Below are 17,671 nucleotides of genomic sequence, written 5' to 3' on the forward strand. Positions count from 1 at the left end.
ACAATAAATCAGACCAGAGGGTATCGGCAGAGGGTGTCTGACAAATCCCAGCGGACTCTAGCTCCGCCGGCTCTGCTCCGGAGGGCACCCCGCCTGCGAAAAGCCCATTAAAGAGCCATCTCGGGCTAGCGTCCTCTCTCGAAGAACACCGCCCGCGGGGCTCGGTTACCGAGGAGGGAGCCGTGCCCGGAGCGCCTCGCGTTTCCCCAGCCCGCAGCTCTGTTCGAAGGCACCGGAGCAAGACCCCGCCCGCCGGGCTGCGGGTCCTGCCGGCCCGCAGGTGATTCCCGCACGGCGGGGGGGGAACGGACGGGGAGAGAGAAGGGCGGTCGCCGAGCCCCCTGCCCTGGAGAGAGCCTCTCTGCCCCCGGCCCCCCCGCCTCCCCCCGGCCCCCCATAGCGGAGCAAACTCCACCCCGGGCCGTGTCAGTCACGCTGCTGTGCCGGGCGGCGGGAGCGGGGCGCGGGAGAGGAGGGGGCCGGGGCGGGAGGCGGACCGCCGGGGCGCGGGCTCCTCCACTCCTCCTCCTCCTCCTTCTCCTCCTCCTCCTCCTCCTCCCGCCGCCGCTCCAGTGCCGGCGGGGCTGCGGGGCAGGACCCGCCGCCGAGCATCCTCCGGCCGCGGGGCTTCGCTGCGCTCCCCGCTGGGGCAGGAGGCGGTGGCAGGTGTCCCGGGCCGGGCAGCCCGGGTCCCTTCGGAGCGCCCGTCCCCCCCCGCGGCGTCCGCGGAGCTCGGGCTTAGCGGATTCCTGCCTCCCCGCTCCCGTCCGTCGGTCGGCGGCTGTCGGTGGCGGCGGCCGCGGGACCCGTCGCTCCCCCGCTTGCCCCCGCACCGCCGCCGCTGCGGGAGCGAAGGGGAGACCCGAAAGCCCGGGCGAGCCGCGGGAGAAGATTATGGCGACGTGACCGGGACGCGGAGCCGCCCGGCCGGAGCCCCCCCCCAGCCCGTACCCCGGCGGAGCGGAGAGAGCGGAGCCGCGCGGCTGCCCCGGCCGAAGCCGCTGTTGGCAGGCGGTCTGCAGGGCCCGCGGCGGAGCGGAGCGGAGCGGCCTCCAGCCCTGCCCCAGGTTTGTGAGCTTTTCTTTCCCAGACGAGACCCCGGGGAAGGCGCGGTCCCGCTGCCGGAGCTGCGCCCGGGGGGCGCGGGCGCTGCCCCGGGGGCTGGGGTCGCGGCACGGGCAGCCCCGCGGGGGTTCCCGCCGCCTCCCGCGCTTTCGGTCCGGCTTATTTCGCCCCGCCGACGGTAGGGGCCGGCCGAGGTCCCGCCGCCCCCCTCGGTGGCACCGCCGGCACCTGGCCGGGCCCCGGCGTCCGCGCTGCCGGGGCCCCGGGCGAGCGCCGCGGCTCGGACCGGCGCTCCGCCGACGGCAGCCCTCGACTTCGGCTTCCCTCGACCTCGGCAGCCCTCGACCTCGGCTTCTCTCCCGGCCCCGGCCCCGGCCCCGGCCCCGCGGGGCTGCGGGGCGCTCCCCAGGCTCGGCGCCCGAGGGACGAGTGTTGCGTGAAAGCCCCGAGAGCCAGGAGACTCGCCTCCTTAAACCAACCCCCCGACGGTCAAACCGCAGGCTTGCAGCGAGGCTGGCAGGAATAAAAAGCCTTGGGGCGAGCGGAGGGAGATGCGGTCCCCCCGCTCCCTGGGAGGGAGGAGAAAGCCCGCCCGTCCGGGCTGAGCGGCCCCGGCCTCCGCCGTTCCATAGGCACCGCGCGTTTCCCGGCATCTTCCAGCTAGTCTCAGCCCTGCTTGCCTTTTTTTTTTCCTTCGCATTCACCGTAAAACGTGGCGAGGCCGGACACTGCCACTTGTAGTTACTGAACGGGGCTCCTCGGGGGGCGAGGCGTTAAAAATGGACCCATATGCCTTACTTCAGCGAGTAATTCCTGCAAGAAGTGGATCGCTTTCATTGTTCCTACTGAGCAGAAAACACACCAATAATTAACAGGTTAATCCTAACTGAGATTATTTAAATCCAGGAATATTTTTAGGACATTGCCCTTTGGGGAAATAAAGGGAGTGTGCTAACAGTGAAAAGTATGTGTTTATATTTGGAGTAACAACAATACAGAAATTAAAGAGAATTAAGAAAGACATCAAAAGTCTCCATCCCGTTTCTGTTATTAACTCCTCCATTTCACATCACTGCACAGCATTTCTGAGCATAAGCAGTCCAAGTTTTAAAATGTTCTTCCTTTTGAAGACCTGACTTTTAAAATGGATGGAATTCTGAGCCTTTCTATTCAAACTAACCAATCTAGCTAACAGGTAAAGTGCTGCACAAAGGATAATTGTGCTCCATTTATAAATATCGTTTGCTTAAGCAGCCCCCAAGAAGGCCAAAATATTTAAACATTCAGTCCCAGTGATGTGCTACTGTTGTTCTCAATGCATGCGTGGTGTCCTGGGACTAAAGGATGAGGTTTTAATTTTAAACAAGTTTTTAAAAGGTTGTTTGGCTTAAAAATGTCCTATGTGATTTGAACACGCTGAAAGGAAAAAATGACTTAAAACTTTTCTTCTGAAATTGGAATATTATTCCCAGCTTCCAAAATAAATGGAAAGTTATATTTTGTTACTGCATAGGGAGTGTGCTTTTAAAATAGCGTTATTTTTTTGAATGTTTTCAGATGCAATTTGCATTATTTTGAATGAGCTTACTGAGTATAGACCGAGTAGTTGCATAGATTTGATTAGTTAAGGAAGATGTCCATTTTGGTTGTGGTTTGGGAATGTAGAGAACCCTTCCAACAGGAAAGGCAATAAAAACACTCTGATAAAATCAGATCACCCACCCTTTGTTACAGTATCCTAGATCTCAACAGTCTTAATAGGAAGATTTTCTTTTTAAGTGCTTGTTAACTTACTGTTCAGTTAATTTCTCTAAGTTATCCACCGCTTAATTTTAAATATATGTATATAAATTACTATTTCTGCTTTGGTTATCTGTGAGCTGAAAGATATTCATGTATAGTTCTACGTTTTACATGAAATCCGAAGAGGTCAAATTAGTTTACAAAGCAGATTGTTTATTTTTCCAACAGTAAATCTTCTTTTGTTTTTTAACTTTCGTAAAACTAATTGTGAATCCGCATCAAGGCTCTTAAAATCAGACCCAAATCTTTCCAACATTGTAAATTATGGACAAGTGTACTCTGGGAAGATAATACTTTTGCAATGAATTCTGATAAACAGTAAAGCATCAACATATTGCTCAATTTAGAATCTTAGGTTGGCTATCAAAAATAAATAAATTCTACTTGAGTTAATTATTTTCTCCCTTGGTTTTTCATTATAAAATAATTCACCTTTTAAAAGCCAGAAAAAGATGAACAGAACGGCACATGCAGCAAGTATGATACCATCTCTGCACCACACAGAGAAGAATACATTAAGCTTTGCTCCATAGGCAAGGTTTTGACATCAAAGGTCTACAAGAATGAAGATGACATGTCATTCCCCCATTCTACTTTCAGATATCAAGGCAATGGAAGGGTTAACTTGAGAAAAATTAATTATACACAATCCCAGAACAATAGTAGTTGGGAGAGGGGAGGAGGGGTGAATTGAATAGTGCTGGAAGCCTGTTAGATGCAGTGAGGAAAGCTCCCATTGAGTACAGCATGGCCAGCATTTCACCCAAAGTGTGGATTTCCATAGTGCAGGGCCAATACACCAGGTATACCCAAGGTTAATTTTACGATGAAGCAAACATGTTACAACTGACACCTGTATTTCCTAAGTTACATCCAAAAGAGCTGCTCTACAAGAAAATCTCCCAAACTAGTTTCTTGTGAAAGAGAACTTTAAGAATTTAGATTGCTTACTTGCCAGATTTCTCTGCTTTGGAATAAAATAAGGACTTTATTAGAAGTAATAAAGTTTTCAGCTTTCATGAATGGGAATGTGGCCCCTTTTCCAAAAAATGAAATGACCTCAAGCCAAAGCTGTTTCCATGAAATGAAGATCCATGATATAGACAGATTTTTTAGTTCTGGCAATTTAGGATTTCTGTGTGCTGGATGAAATCATGTCAGAGAATTTAAGTATCTTACAGGAATTTTAGTTTAATTAATTTAATCTTTTCTTCCCAACAGCTCAACATTCTCTACTTTGGAGGCTCTTTCTTTTCCTTTTGTCGATAAAGATGAGAAAAAAGTGGATATTGGAAGATCTTAATTTTATCTTTTTTGGTGTGCTCTGTCTCCTTTTCATAGATGGAGGTAAACTAGAACAAGTAAAACGTAAGTAGACTTCAAACAAAGCTGTCAGATTCATCCAAATTTGATATTTTCCTTCTATTTGACAGATGTGGTTCAGGAAAGATCTTCAAACATGAATGTCCTAAACTGTGGAACTGCGTTTAAAACCTTCTAACATTCTTCCTCCTTCTAATCCCACATTTAGTAGAACTAGGTCACACCCACGTTCGGGGCACATTTTCCTAAAGCTGTACAGGTTTCATTGCATCATAAAGAACATAACACATCAATTGGAGAATCTGTTTTGTTTCAAATATCCTGAATCAAGAGAGTGCTTAATTCCATTTTAGTGACTTCTGTAAACATCTGACGGATTATCTGGATTTTGTCCCATGTGTAATACTATTGTACTGAAGTTTTCAGCTAGTGTAGAGCTCGTCCAAGACTGTCCTGTTGTGTTCCAAAAACAACCCCATATGAACTGGATTAGATACATCCTTTGAGAAAATTAAGAGTCTAAGCACTGTCAAAAACTTGATGAGAAGAACTGAAAAGAATACAAACAAAATAAAGGGAGTATTTCTACAAAGCCTGTCATCCGTGGGAGATGTTAACACATTTCAGAAAGCATGGCGAGGAGGAATAATTACCCAAATAAATCTAGGAGTTATTGACTGCTACAGCCTCGTTACTAGCTCTCTGGAATGCTCTCCCCACCTGCATATGCTGGGTTTTGGCCACCTTTTTACAAAAGACATTGTTTGCCCTTGAGAAGTAGTTAAAATTTTCAGCCTCAGTATCAGCAGCTTCTGCTTCTATGGAAGTAGATTTTTTAAAAAAAAGAGAAGAAAAGAAAAAAAAAAAAAGAGAGTGAGTTCCAAAAAGGCTACCTTCTCCACTGAACTTACTCACAAGAAAACAATGTGCAGGTATTCCTGTTCAAAGAAAGCACAGTGTGAGAAATTACCAAACTCCAGTTCAGCTGTCTACTTTTTCTGATCCTGCATTTCATTTGTCATGCTTTTGTGTAAAGTGAAAGCGGATCACTTCACAGTTGCTATTAATAATCCCTACCTCTTGCTACCTTCTTTTAGCCCAGTAAGTGTGAAGAATGTCCCTTGCTTGGATTATCACTTGGAAGACAGGTATTTTGTTTTATACCCTGGAGTATCATCTATACTGAGGGTAATGAATTAAGCAGAATTTGGACATCATTAAGATTACAGGAAGGAATTCTCTCATGGAAACACATGAGAAACACCCTTTTATTGAAGAGATTTGAGTTTTCAGTGTGAAACCATAATGTGACAGGGAGAGACGGGGCAATAATATCTGATACGTGGATGGATATCTGCAAAACTGCACTTGCAAGATTAGCAGTGCTTAATGAACAGAAAGATCTTAAAATATTTTGAATGCTGATGCATATGTAAGTCAGCACAAGTTGTTCTGAAATACTAGGACAAACTTTTATTATGTTGTTAAAATATGGAGATACTGAACACACAGTGTAAATACAGTGCATTTATCTTCCTTTTGCAGACCCCTTGTTCAAAATCTCTCTGCTGTACAACCTGGGATTTTCCTGAGTCAAACCAATTGCTTTGGTTTTGCAGTGAAAAGGTTTTGTAAACTTGTCTGAGCAATCAAGCACTTAAATTTTGTTACCTAAACAGGATCTTAGCCTGTGTTTTTGCAGGTGAAAGGATAAACTCAGCCTGTATGAAAGCCATTTTGTCAGCTATTTCAGGAACTGCAATTTTGGAAAGATGGGAAGCCATGTCATTTATTTTGGTTTGGGAGGTTAGAAACAATAGCACATGAAATTAAGGGTATTTCCGTTGTGTGATTCTCCAGTGAAAGAAAAAATTGTAATTCTTTACAAAATTTTATGTACCATCCACAAACATAGTTTACAGAGAACACTGCACACCTAAAAACACTTTGTAAATATGGAATGCGAACATTCATTCATATCTCTTTCAATTCTTTACTGTTTTACAGATTCAGATACATACTGTGTGTTTCAAGATAAGAAGTATCGTGTAGGAGAAAGATGGCATCCTTACCTAGAACCCTATGGCCTTGTTTACTGCGTTAATTGTCTTTGCTCAGAGGTAGGACTGCTGAGTTATTGATCCTACAACTTCTTCTACATGCTTAATTGACTAGAATCCTTTATGTTGTATCTACAATTTGACAAAGCCCAAACCTGTTTTCACTAGTGGGTCCTGATCATGCTTCAGGAAATGGAGGCAGGTGATCCTAGTGAAGGGAAAACGTTAACAGAGAAGGCCAATACTAGCAAAAAATACTTGCATGGTGTAGACAAAACAGCTCCTTAACTAGCCAGAAGCTTTGTCAATGCTGAGCATTACATCTTGAATAATTGGACCCCACTACCTAAATATAATCCTTGCAGTTCCATCAATATGGAGGATTATGCTGAACCTGAATTTGGTAGTGTTTTGCTCTATGTACAATGTCTGCATCTTCAGAGGAATTTCCACAGTCAAAGCATCTGCTGCCCTAAAGTGCTGAAGGAACAGGCTTGGATATCACTGTTCGTAAAAATGTATGAAAGAAGAATGAGATGATGAAAAATGAGAAAAGTGTATGGAGAACAGAGAGAATTGGGTAGGACGTGAAAGGAGAGGTCCTTGGCTACCATCAGTTAATGCCTGGTAGGAAGATACAGCAGTCATAGATCCCATAAGTATGTCAAATGCAGCTGGGGGGGGTCAGGAAAATGAGGGCAGAATATGTCCCTTGGAGTACTTCAAAATGACTAAAGAATAAGGGATCTTGATCACTAACACATGAGGCACTCCAGATGCTGAGTTTTGTCTGCTGTATTTAATGCAGAATAAAGTTTTCTTGGCTATTTCCCCCCCGCAAGTGTAAAATATTGGGCCTCCATGCAGCACTTGTTCTGAGGGATCTGCTACTACAATTTAGTGCAGAGATGCACAAACAGTAGTCCCACAAGGTTGGCTTTACCTCAGATGTGTGCAGCAGAATGCATCTGTAAGAGGAAAAAGCAATGTAGTAGGAAGAAAAGGAAAAGTCCCTGATTATAGCAAAAAGGAGTTTCCACTCACTTTTGCTGATCTATATGCAAAGTTGAAAACGCCCTCAGAGTCCATGTGTGGTAAAACACTCTAAATTGCTGGAAGGCTGTCTTGGGTGGGGATGAAATTCACTGGAAACCCTAGAGATCTGGATACAAATCATGGCTCAATGATTTTTAGGAAGATGTTAGACAGTCTGGGGGGATGGGAAAGTGCATGGAATGCTCCCCTAGAGAACAGCACTGCTGTGATCCAGGCATACCCACGCACTGTGAGGCTCCAACAAATGAGTATATTTTATTTCTTTCCCTCTCACATGGGCACAGAAGAACAGAGTGACAGTTTAGGGCAACAAGGTTAGTAAAGAAGGAAACTGTGCTAATTATCAGTACATGCAGCTCAGAAGTGGTTCTGGACTCTACTTCCTTGTTTGCTCTGTTTTACCTCTGTTGTACTCTGAGGGTGCAAAATGTAACTTGGGGTTATTTCAGCAGTGAGGATGCTGAGGGATCTCTGGGATGTGACTCTTGTTGCCTGGAAGGAGGACTCCAAATAACAACTGCAGCATCCAGCCATTCATTTGAGCTTTGTCCTGTCCAAAAGAAATGTCCTCAGAACACTGACCTACAGTAAAAGCTCCAGACCATCAGGAAACTCTCAATAATTTATAATTTTTAACAACATTAAGGCTAGATAAAGCATTAGAAAACATGCCATGACATAGCACAAGCACAGACCTTAAACCAAATATTACAGCATAAAAAGTGAAACTAAAGTGTGCTACTGACAGCAAATAAGAGAGACCTAAGTGTAACCCACCCATGATTCCCTGGCAGTAAATCAGTTAGGCAAAGGGTATGTATAGAGTGTGAAGCAGCAACCTACTCCCTCACACTGCAGAGAAAAGCAAAAAAAATCCCCAGGAATCTTCATCCCCAGTGTGGCCAAGATTTCTTTGCTGGCCTCAAACATCATGATCCATATGATCTCTGCACAAAACAAGTCATATCAGCCAGGCAACAGACCAAGATCTCTGATCCATCTCTAAACAACAGTCTGCCTATCCATCCCCCCTAATGCATACGCTTCTGATCTTTAAGAAAAAGGCGAGACAAATTAACTAACTAAACAGAGGCCAAATTATTCAGCCTGGGATTAAAAAAAAAAAAAAGCCTTCCTGTTTTTGTGTGTATGTAGTATTGTATTTTTACAAGTTATAATTACATACTTAAACCAGAATAAAACTAAACATAATTCAGTGTTCTCACCCTGTTCCCGCTTTCTTTTACAACCCTTCCTCCCCCCACCCAGTACACAGTGGAGACTGTTGACTGTTACTGTCAGGTAAATTGGAGCACTCACAATTTGTCAGATCATTATTTTACTTTCTAAAATACAGCAGCTTTTTGCTTGTGTTCATAGTCAGGGGCTAAAGTGAATGCTCTCCACCCTTAGCACTGATAACACAGCTTGGGAAGAGGGATGCATTGTTACTCTTTGGGTATCTGATGCAGAAATGCTAACTGTGGCCCTGGCTCACAGACACCTACAGGAGCTTAAGTCCTATTCTAGTCAGTAGGGCTTGGTCTCCCAAATGTCACTGTGAATCTAAGCATAAGATCAGTCTTAGCAACCACAAGATCAGTTAGAATAGTTCTGTCCTGCTGCAAACAGTGGAGTACTGCAGGCAGCACTGAGGAGCGAAGCAGGCCTGCAGAATTTTTATCACAGCTGATCATGCACAGAAAGTAAACATTCACCTCGGGAGATTTCACAGGACTAATAATTAAAAAGGGAGTGAGGCCATGGAACAGGACAAGTAAGCAACATGGATGGAGCCAGGCCAGCAGACAGTGCCAGCCTTTCTTCTACAGTAGTGCTTTACAGGCTCTCAGCTGATGGTCTGCTGGGCAAGGAGCTGTGCAGACCAGTGATAGGCCCCATCCCGCAAAGAGTCTACAGCCTAAAATTTGCTCCTCCTCTATAAAATCAGTATATTTAATTTCAATCATCATTGGAACCAGATGGTGATACCATTTTTAGTGTCTCTTTCTAAAGCAGATGCACAAATGTAGTTTGTGGGTAGTAGTGATCTAACAGTACGATTCCAGCCTGTGGTCTGCAGATATTTAGGAGTCAATGGATTATTTTGAAAGAGATGGCTAGAAAAGCCTATACATATGCTATCTAAGGAAGTCTGCACCTCCACTGGAAACACTGCAGTGCTCCAGAAGGCATATGAAAGTGATGGGGGTTTATTCCTGACACCACCTAAAACTACAGTCATGGCATAGTATCAGTGTTCATGCTAAAAGATCGTTCTTGCTATAAACACGAGCAACTCAGAGCTAAATTAGGAGGATGAATTATAGATGGGAAATGGGAATTTGAAATGGATGGTCTTTTCTGGTTACAGACACTGGAGAATGAAAATTCCCTGTTTTAATTATAAATCAAACTTAGATGTGGTCAAAAAGAATATTATGTTAACGACATGAATAATGAACGCTATTCCCAAGACTTGCTCATATTCCTTAGAAAAATGGCTACTTACCAACTAGTGTTTTTTGTCTACTGGGGAACCCATAAAATGAAAACAAAAGATTCTCCACAGTTTTCAGGAACAATTGCAGATGCTATTGTCTCTTGCGGTCTTGAACTAACCCTCAGTAGGGGATATCTCAGAGACCTACCATTCATTATCTGTGTCTTAGTTTTGGAAATGCAATTCCTAAGCATAATCTGCTCAAAAGAAAAACACAAATGAAGATTGTTGCAATCCATTTTTAGGCACTTCCTCTGATTTTAAGGTTTGTATGGATTTCTGCTGTATTCTGACCTCCAGCGTAAATTCAGAGGCAGTGAAAGTAGTCTGGGCTTACCCTGGTGTGAGTGAAATCAGAATGTTGTAAAAAGGCTTTTTTTTTTTTTTGTAAATAAGAACACAGAAATTTTTAAGACAGCCCATTTCATTAAAGTATTGTATTATGTTCCACCTGCAGAATGGAAATGTACTGTGCAGCAGAATAAGATGCCCAAGTCTACACTGTCCTTCCCCTGTGCATGTGCCACAGCTGTGCTGCCCACGATGCCCAGGTAATTCCTACTAATGACATACAGTCCTTTCTGAAATAGTTATTTAATACACTGAGTAACAGCAAAATTAAATGTCTGTGCTGGGAAACTTCTGTGAAGTAAACATCCTTCTATATCCATATAGGTCATGAGACACTTGTCCTACAGTAAGTTACAGTATTTCCTATAGTTCCTATATATTCCTTTTTAGGAAATGAGAAGTATAAATTTGGGAAGGGATCAGGTAAGCTACCAAGTCCAGTCCCCTACAATCCAGGTGGAAGGTTAGCAGAAGTTTCACTGATGGGGTCCGTGGACCATCTGCTCCCCAATCCTTCCCTTATCTCTAAACTCCATCGCAATAAAACCCCATCCCACAAACTTCCTAGGTTTCTGCTTTTGGTGCTTTTCATAAGAGCAGGCTAAAATACATTGTTATTTGCAATGGTTCTCTGATAACAAGCAATTCAAAATTGCTGTGGCAAATGTGCATTTGTATAGTATCACTGCACAACCAGTCTGGTAACATTTGCCTTTTATATCTCAAATCCAGGCATAGCTTCATAATTAGTAGAGAATGTTGTAAATCATAGAAGCAGTACTGTAGAAGTTTATGACTATATAAATCCAATTGGATACTGTATAGTAAATTCCTCCAGACTGTACATTTATTATATGCTCATTATTAAGAGCCACTGTATGAAAGAGACTAAGCAGGATCTTTCACAAGGCTGTTATAACATTCCCGACGTGGCCTAATGGCTGGTAGATTTGACTGGAGCTTTTCCCTAAATGTCTGTCTTAGTGGCACCCCTCATTTCCACTTATAAAAGAGTATTCATGCAGCATCATAGAAAGGGTTTTTATTTTACTTTCTCCAGAGAGTTTCATTGTCTGAGGAAAACAGCTGTTCCCTGACCAAAACCTGTGAGCAGGAGGCAATATGCAATGGTGGAGGGACATGAGTGCACAAGCAGTTTGCTGTTCAGCTGGCATTGGAGTGTGTTCATTGCACTTACTGGAGAATAAATGGCACCCACACGTCAATTTTTGGTAGGATTCATCTGTCCTGACAATCATATACATCTGTCTATCAGATGTGTATATCAATATGTGATGCAGATATCTAGAATCCTTTTTTGGAGTGATGAAGAAGAAGCATTTCAAGTGCGTAACTCCTCTGATGCCATGATGCCACTCTTCTTGTGTCCCAGGATGAGATTCATCCCATTCAACTTTAGATCCAACACTTTGGCATCTAGTTGATGGTAGAGTTTTATCTAGGATGGTCTAATACATTGGAAAGGAAGTTTGTAAGGTAGTATGCTTTATTTGACCAACTAGTACTGTTAGATTAAGTGGCAAGATGCTGGGGACATGAACCCCTTTTCTGTTTTCAGATCAAAAGGAGGACTGGAGTGCCGGTGTGCCCAAAACCTGGTCTATTTTTCCAGCTAATCTAGACTTCAGTTGGCAAGGGAATCATCTAGATACCCTTTATAGCTGTTGGAAACATGCTGTCCCCAGAAGGTGATTCATCCTGTTAGCCAGAATGAGAAGAATTTTTCCCTGGGGATGCCTGCCTCTCTCCACTGATTATTGAGGGAGCACAGGCAAATAGCTTACATTAGATGCTTACTTTTTTGACAGCTTAAGTTAAATCACAAAAATCCCACTCTCAGTATGTAATTGGCATTTGGGGTCAGGAACTTTTTCTTTTTTTTTTTTTAATATCTCTGTACAGTATTTAGTACAGAAACATAAAAATGCTTCTAGATTGACTGGTTTTGCTTCAAGTGCTCTTTGGCAGTGAACTGTTTGGCTTTTTTCTGTTCATGAGGCTGTAAATGTTGTGACACCTATCAAGATTTTAAAACATTCTAGTGACCTAGCAAGGAAGATGAAGGGCCCCTGTAAACTCTCAAGTCCTTATTACCAAATTAAGTTCTTGCTATTCACAGCCTTCAGCTAGAATTTTGTACTGTGTGTTTAAACTGATAAATCCAGAGAATTATCAGAATGAGCCTTTCCTGAATTGTGATCCATTGTCTTCTCTTAACTGCTCCTAGAGTCTATCTATAGTCTATTTTCTACATACGGTGGGCCATTAAATTGCTAGCTGGGCAGCATCTCATTAAAAATGAGAGTCCCACAAAGGTTTATTTTTTTGCCTAATTGAATCTGTAATTCAGATAGATCTGCACCAATGTTAGGCAAAAGAGGACCAGGAATCTACTGTGATTTCAGGGGTTATTTGCATTCTGCTTTCTGCAGTGATTATGCACATTGTATTTGGTGCTCTATCTTCAGTGGTAATGTTTATGCCTGATCTGAATAGGAATCTCAAGCATTCTTGCACATTTTATGCCAGCTTTCCATTCCTATGTGTATGGCATACAATGTCTTTTGTGCAGCATCCCATGATATGCAGGAAATTCACTTCTCTGGTTTCCCTGGTTATTTTTTAATGGAATGTGCCAGAGCTCTGGCCATCAGCCATCCATTCGAATTACTCTCATAAATGCTCATTATATTCTGTCACGTATGTTTCCCCTCAGTTTCTCAAGCTGCATTTCAGAAATGAGTAGTGCTAGTCACAGTGACTTTGGGCTCTTCCTCCTGCCTTTCTGCAGGCCTTGTAGAGTGTAACTGCCCAAATAACTGCCTCCTTATTTAATGAAGCAGAGGTAATGCCAGGAGGCAGCAACTTTCATTGGAAACTGAACTTCATAACTACCTAAGTGGAGGAGCTGTTGAAGGGATTCCTTTGAGAAAAGTTGGCACTGCTCTCCCCTTGGAATTAATGTCTCCTGCATCCATAGTGACACTGGACTTGCTGACACAAAGAGATGCAGTGTTTGTATCCTGTCTCCCTGGCACCAGCCACCATGAATCTTAAGTAGTTGTCAGACATATGTTATGAAGCATCTTCTACTTTTCACCAGTGGTTCAATCCTACCAGCTTCTATCACAGATTCACTGCTTTTTTTTTTTTTTTTGAAACCCATTCTTTCTAGCATTGGCAAAATCCAGACCTTGTGTCTTACACAGAACTAGATATTCCTCCCTTTTGCAGCTCTGAAAAGTATTTTACTATCTGAATTAGATACTTGTCATTACACATATGTGATCAAAAATAGTAGGTTCACATTCATTGGGACTCTTTTTACACATTAGTGAGACCCAAAAGGACATCACATGCTTCCAAGCTTGAATTCTGTCCCTCCACCTCAAGATGCTCCAGGCATTGTCAGAGGCGAGGTGATTTATAGAGTCAGGGAGAGAATTCACCATGATTCTCAGAGCTGGAGCGGTTCTTGAGCTTGAGTGGACTTCAGACCTCCTGCCTCCTGTCATAAAAATAAACTTCATGTACAAGTTCTTCAAGCATTTAGCTGCAGCTGTCTTTTATGGCACTACTATGGACAGTGCCTTTATATATGGAACATTTATTGTAGATCGTATCATTTCTACGTGGAATGATTGCAAATCAAAGCATTTAGAGTCTAGTTAAAGATCCAGAGTACGCTCTGGAATATGTAAATCTAAGATGGGGGAAGCTTACATCAGAAGCAAAAATGCACAATTGCAGGATTTAAAAGGGGTTTCCATATTCCACTTGCTGCTTTGATTTCTCAGCAGATAAGGCTGCACACTGATGTATGAATCAGCCCATATGGCTCTAGTATTTTTAAGCTTGCAGCCCTGACTAAACACACTGGTTTCCAAGAACGTTCATGATTAGTAACACATTTAAGTTTAAGCTCCTTTGGTACTATGATTTTTCTGTATCAAATTCAAACCACTTTTCTGATGTACTTTTCATTGTTCTTTAGATATTGAAATAACAACAAAATGCCAAGTGGTACCTATATACCTAGGTGGACTAAATACAAAGATGAATCAGATCAGGTATCTCACAATAGTGGTCTGAGAATATCACCTAAAAATAAATGAGGCTGTGTCTGCGCAATAGACTGCAGCATGGCTTAGTAATACCTGTGTCTTTGAACTAGCGATTTTGGATCCTGGAAGCAGCCTAGTTAGGACAGTGCAGAACTCACTGTACTGCAAAACTCGCTTAAGAAGCAGGAAAAATGCACCTGCAATGAGCTCAGTGCTACCTTTTCTCAATTTCTTCCAGTAACTGAGCTAGTCCAGGTAACACACTGCACTCTGTAGTGTAGATATTCTTAAAGACTCAGCCTTGCAAGGTTGAGTATGTACACCACCTGTTGACCTGATACACATCGTATATATAAACACAGAAGCGTGTGTATAATACAATGCATCTTGCACTGAATTACTACCAAAATCTTCAACCTGGGCAGTTGGAATGCTCTGGTGGAATGATTTTCCACTGCAGAATGCACATACAGTAAACTATTTGGTGAAGAGGTGTTGTATTCTACCCAGCTCACACACCAGAGCTGCCAGGCTCTCAGTTCTAGTCTTCTTACCCTTCAGTTCAGAAGAACCCGATCTATTTCACAAATATTTGTGGGATGGAGGAAGGCATATTGTGCCCAACTGTTCCATTCTCTGCACAATTCTTGTTGCTACCACCTACGCTTCTCATATCACTAAGTGAGAAACTCATGGCCCAGATCTCACTGAAGTTACAAGGAGTTTTAATTGCCTTAAATAGATGGGTGTGAGGCTTGTATAGGAAAGAGAAAAAAACCACACGAATATGGTAATTCTAAGAGATGTTCACATGGTCTCTTACTGAGCAGATACTGTTTTCTATGCTGTTAGTAAAAGAACAGTTGTTACCTCCCATATAAAATGCACCTCTGTTGACTGATGCTACACTTCTGAAATTAAAGTCGGAAACACTTCATATCCTGAATTCCAGACTGAAAACAGACTATTATAGCAATACTCAAGATCAAGAATTTTTATGAGTAACCTGGCAAAGGGCATATCATCCTTCTAAAAGTTGTGCCTGAACCAATATGCATGGTTCAAACACCTAAGTATTTAATGAGAATTTGGAGATGGATCCAGACTTCACATATGACTTGTGAAACTTTAGAACTCTCCACTGTCCAAAAGATCAGATCTTTGCCCTACCATGAAGGATCTTCAAGGTTCTCAACCCTGACAAGTTGCCAACACAGAAAACCTTTTCCCTTCTGTATGTTAATCTGTCCCTCTATTGCCTAAGTCCCCAGGCAGCAGAATTTCTTCATGAACTGTGCTGCCAAAACACCCACTTTCCATCTTACCTCATAAAAATATTTGAGACCATCGATCATGCAGCAGTATAAACAATCTCTGAGCTCTCATATAATGGTGAAAGGATTAAGGAAGAAGGCCACAGGGAGATTCTCATGAGAAAAATGATATGCAGATATCATTTCTTTCTTTCATGATTCTTCTTCTGAAATTTGAATTTGACAGCAGCAAATATTATAGCTAGTGAACGTTGATACATAGTGTATTTTGAGATAGTAATTAAAAAAAAAGGCATCTTACAAAGGTGCCTCCTAAAGGCCTAGATGTAGTCTGAGATGAAAACAACAGAGCAGTAACAGCTGTAATTTTATGAAAGACTTGATGAACTATGAAGAAATCTTATCAAATCCATCACCTGTGGAAAACAACATTACCCTGTAAGTGATTTTGGTAGTGAATCCTTAGTCCCCTACACACAGCTGATGGCAGCACCGTGCTTGACACATGAAGGGCACTCCAACTAGCAGGGATTAAGGAACAGTAAAGGACAATCTCTGTAATTCACTGATTGAGAATGGTTAAATCTTGGCAGAAATGTTCAGATGAAAAAAAATCTAGGGCAGCACAAGCATCAGTAAAGTTAGGTATTGAAAGTATAAAATTATAATATCTGGGGTTACCTTCACAGACCTCTTTTGTAGCCATCAACAATTAGCATTGAAGGAGTTCAAACATCTGACCTAAATGTCACCTACAACGTCTAATCTATCAGTGACAGCATAGTGTACCGCATATACAACTGAAAGTCCCTGGAAGTGTCTCTGTACAAACACAGTGCTAAAAGACGTGAGGAAAAAGCAAACTCAGTATGCAGAAAGAGATTTCTGTACAATTACTTTTGGAATAAAGAGTGAGGAAACTTCAGGAATAATGTTCACAAAAAATTCAGGAAACTTCAGAAGAAAATGAACTGCAAAGCTTGAAAGTCCTACTGGTTTTATTCTTTGCTTATATAACATTATCCACACTTCTGGAAGCAGCTGAATTGTCTGTGAGATAATACAGAAAGCTAGACTCCTGAAAGTCTTGATCATTTGAAACCATTATCCATGCTTGTCTGAACTGTTCATCCAAAGAATAAAATCTATATATTCTGTAACTGATACATGGTATTTAACAAGTTCATAACCACCTTAGTAATGAGTCCTACAAGGATCATCTTCCTGACACCAAGGAATAAATAGTTGGCACTTAAATAACAGTTTGTTGCCGGAAATACGAGTTTGGAGCTACAGGCATATCTCAGATTTTAGAAAAACGTTCTCAGCATCCTGCCCACTTTGTCACCTGTCTGACATGAGCCTCAGTTCATGGAAGAAATTCTGCATACTCGGCTCCCCTTCATTGTTCACCTCCGCCCTCCCTTGTTACTTTACCTCAGCATCTGAATCTCTTGAGACCTTTAATCCATGCTGTTGCAGTGCCTGCAGGCCCAGTAGCTATGCCTTCACTTCCCACCTCTGCACTTTCCAGGTAATGAAAAAGAAATTAAAAATAACCTGTCACCCAAGCTCTCGGCAGCCACAGTACAGGAGACTGTGGAATAGGTATGCCAATATACACAGCAGCTAATAGTAATAACTGAAGAACTACTTACTATTATCTATTGATAAGAGCAAATTTCCATTTTTTCCAGTCCACATTTGGTTCCTGTGGAGGTACCATAGAATTACAGAGTCATGCTTGTTTATGGTCACTGCACATATACAAACAAGGTAGATATTCGTATCTGGAATATGAAAGACTCACAGAAGTTACATAGCACCAGAGATTAGTGAGATGCTCTGTTTTTTGTATAGTCCCAACAATGGGTAGCTGTCAGATAGTTCAAATATATTGTTTATTTGGAAGTAAAGTTGATTTGGAAATATAATGATATAGGAATTCTTGGGAGATGTCTAATTTTTTCCTATTGACGTGCGCTCAGATAATTCAGTTTGTTTTGTGATCTGCATTTGTTACTAGCTTCATAAGGAATGTTTGCTATCACAGCCAGACTGTGGTTATCGCTTGTTTCCATTCTGCTTTTATGACCATAAAAAAAAATTCAAACAATATATCTGTAAATCAGCATCCAAAATGCACTGAAA

The 17,671-nt window shown here is 42.5% G+C and overlaps 1 protein-coding gene across 2 annotated transcripts in view; it reads left to right on the forward strand.

Moving 5' to 3' along the window:
* The first annotated feature begins 978 nt into the window (after window positions 1-978).
* The window catches only part of CHRDL1 (chordin like 1), a 44,879-nt gene continuing 28,186 nt past the window's right edge, over window positions 979-17,671 (forward strand). For both annotated transcript variants that reach the window (XM_075054057.1, XM_075054058.1), the window contains exons 1-4: window positions 979-1,067; window positions 4,090-4,236; window positions 6,199-6,311; window positions 10,268-10,361. In XM_075054057.1, coding sequence (XP_074910158.1) covers window positions 4,140-4,236; window positions 6,199-6,311; window positions 10,268-10,361 — 304 coding nt within the window. In that variant the 5' untranslated portion in view covers window positions 979-1,067; window positions 4,090-4,139. The remainder of the gene's footprint in view (window positions 1,068-4,089; window positions 4,237-6,198; window positions 6,312-10,267; window positions 10,362-17,671) is intronic.

This window comes from Buteo buteo, chromosome 22, assembly GCF_964188355.1.
Source record: "Buteo buteo chromosome 22, bButBut1.hap1.1, whole genome shotgun sequence".
NCBI classification, from domain to species: Eukaryota; Metazoa; Chordata; class Aves; order Accipitriformes; family Accipitridae; genus Buteo; species Buteo buteo.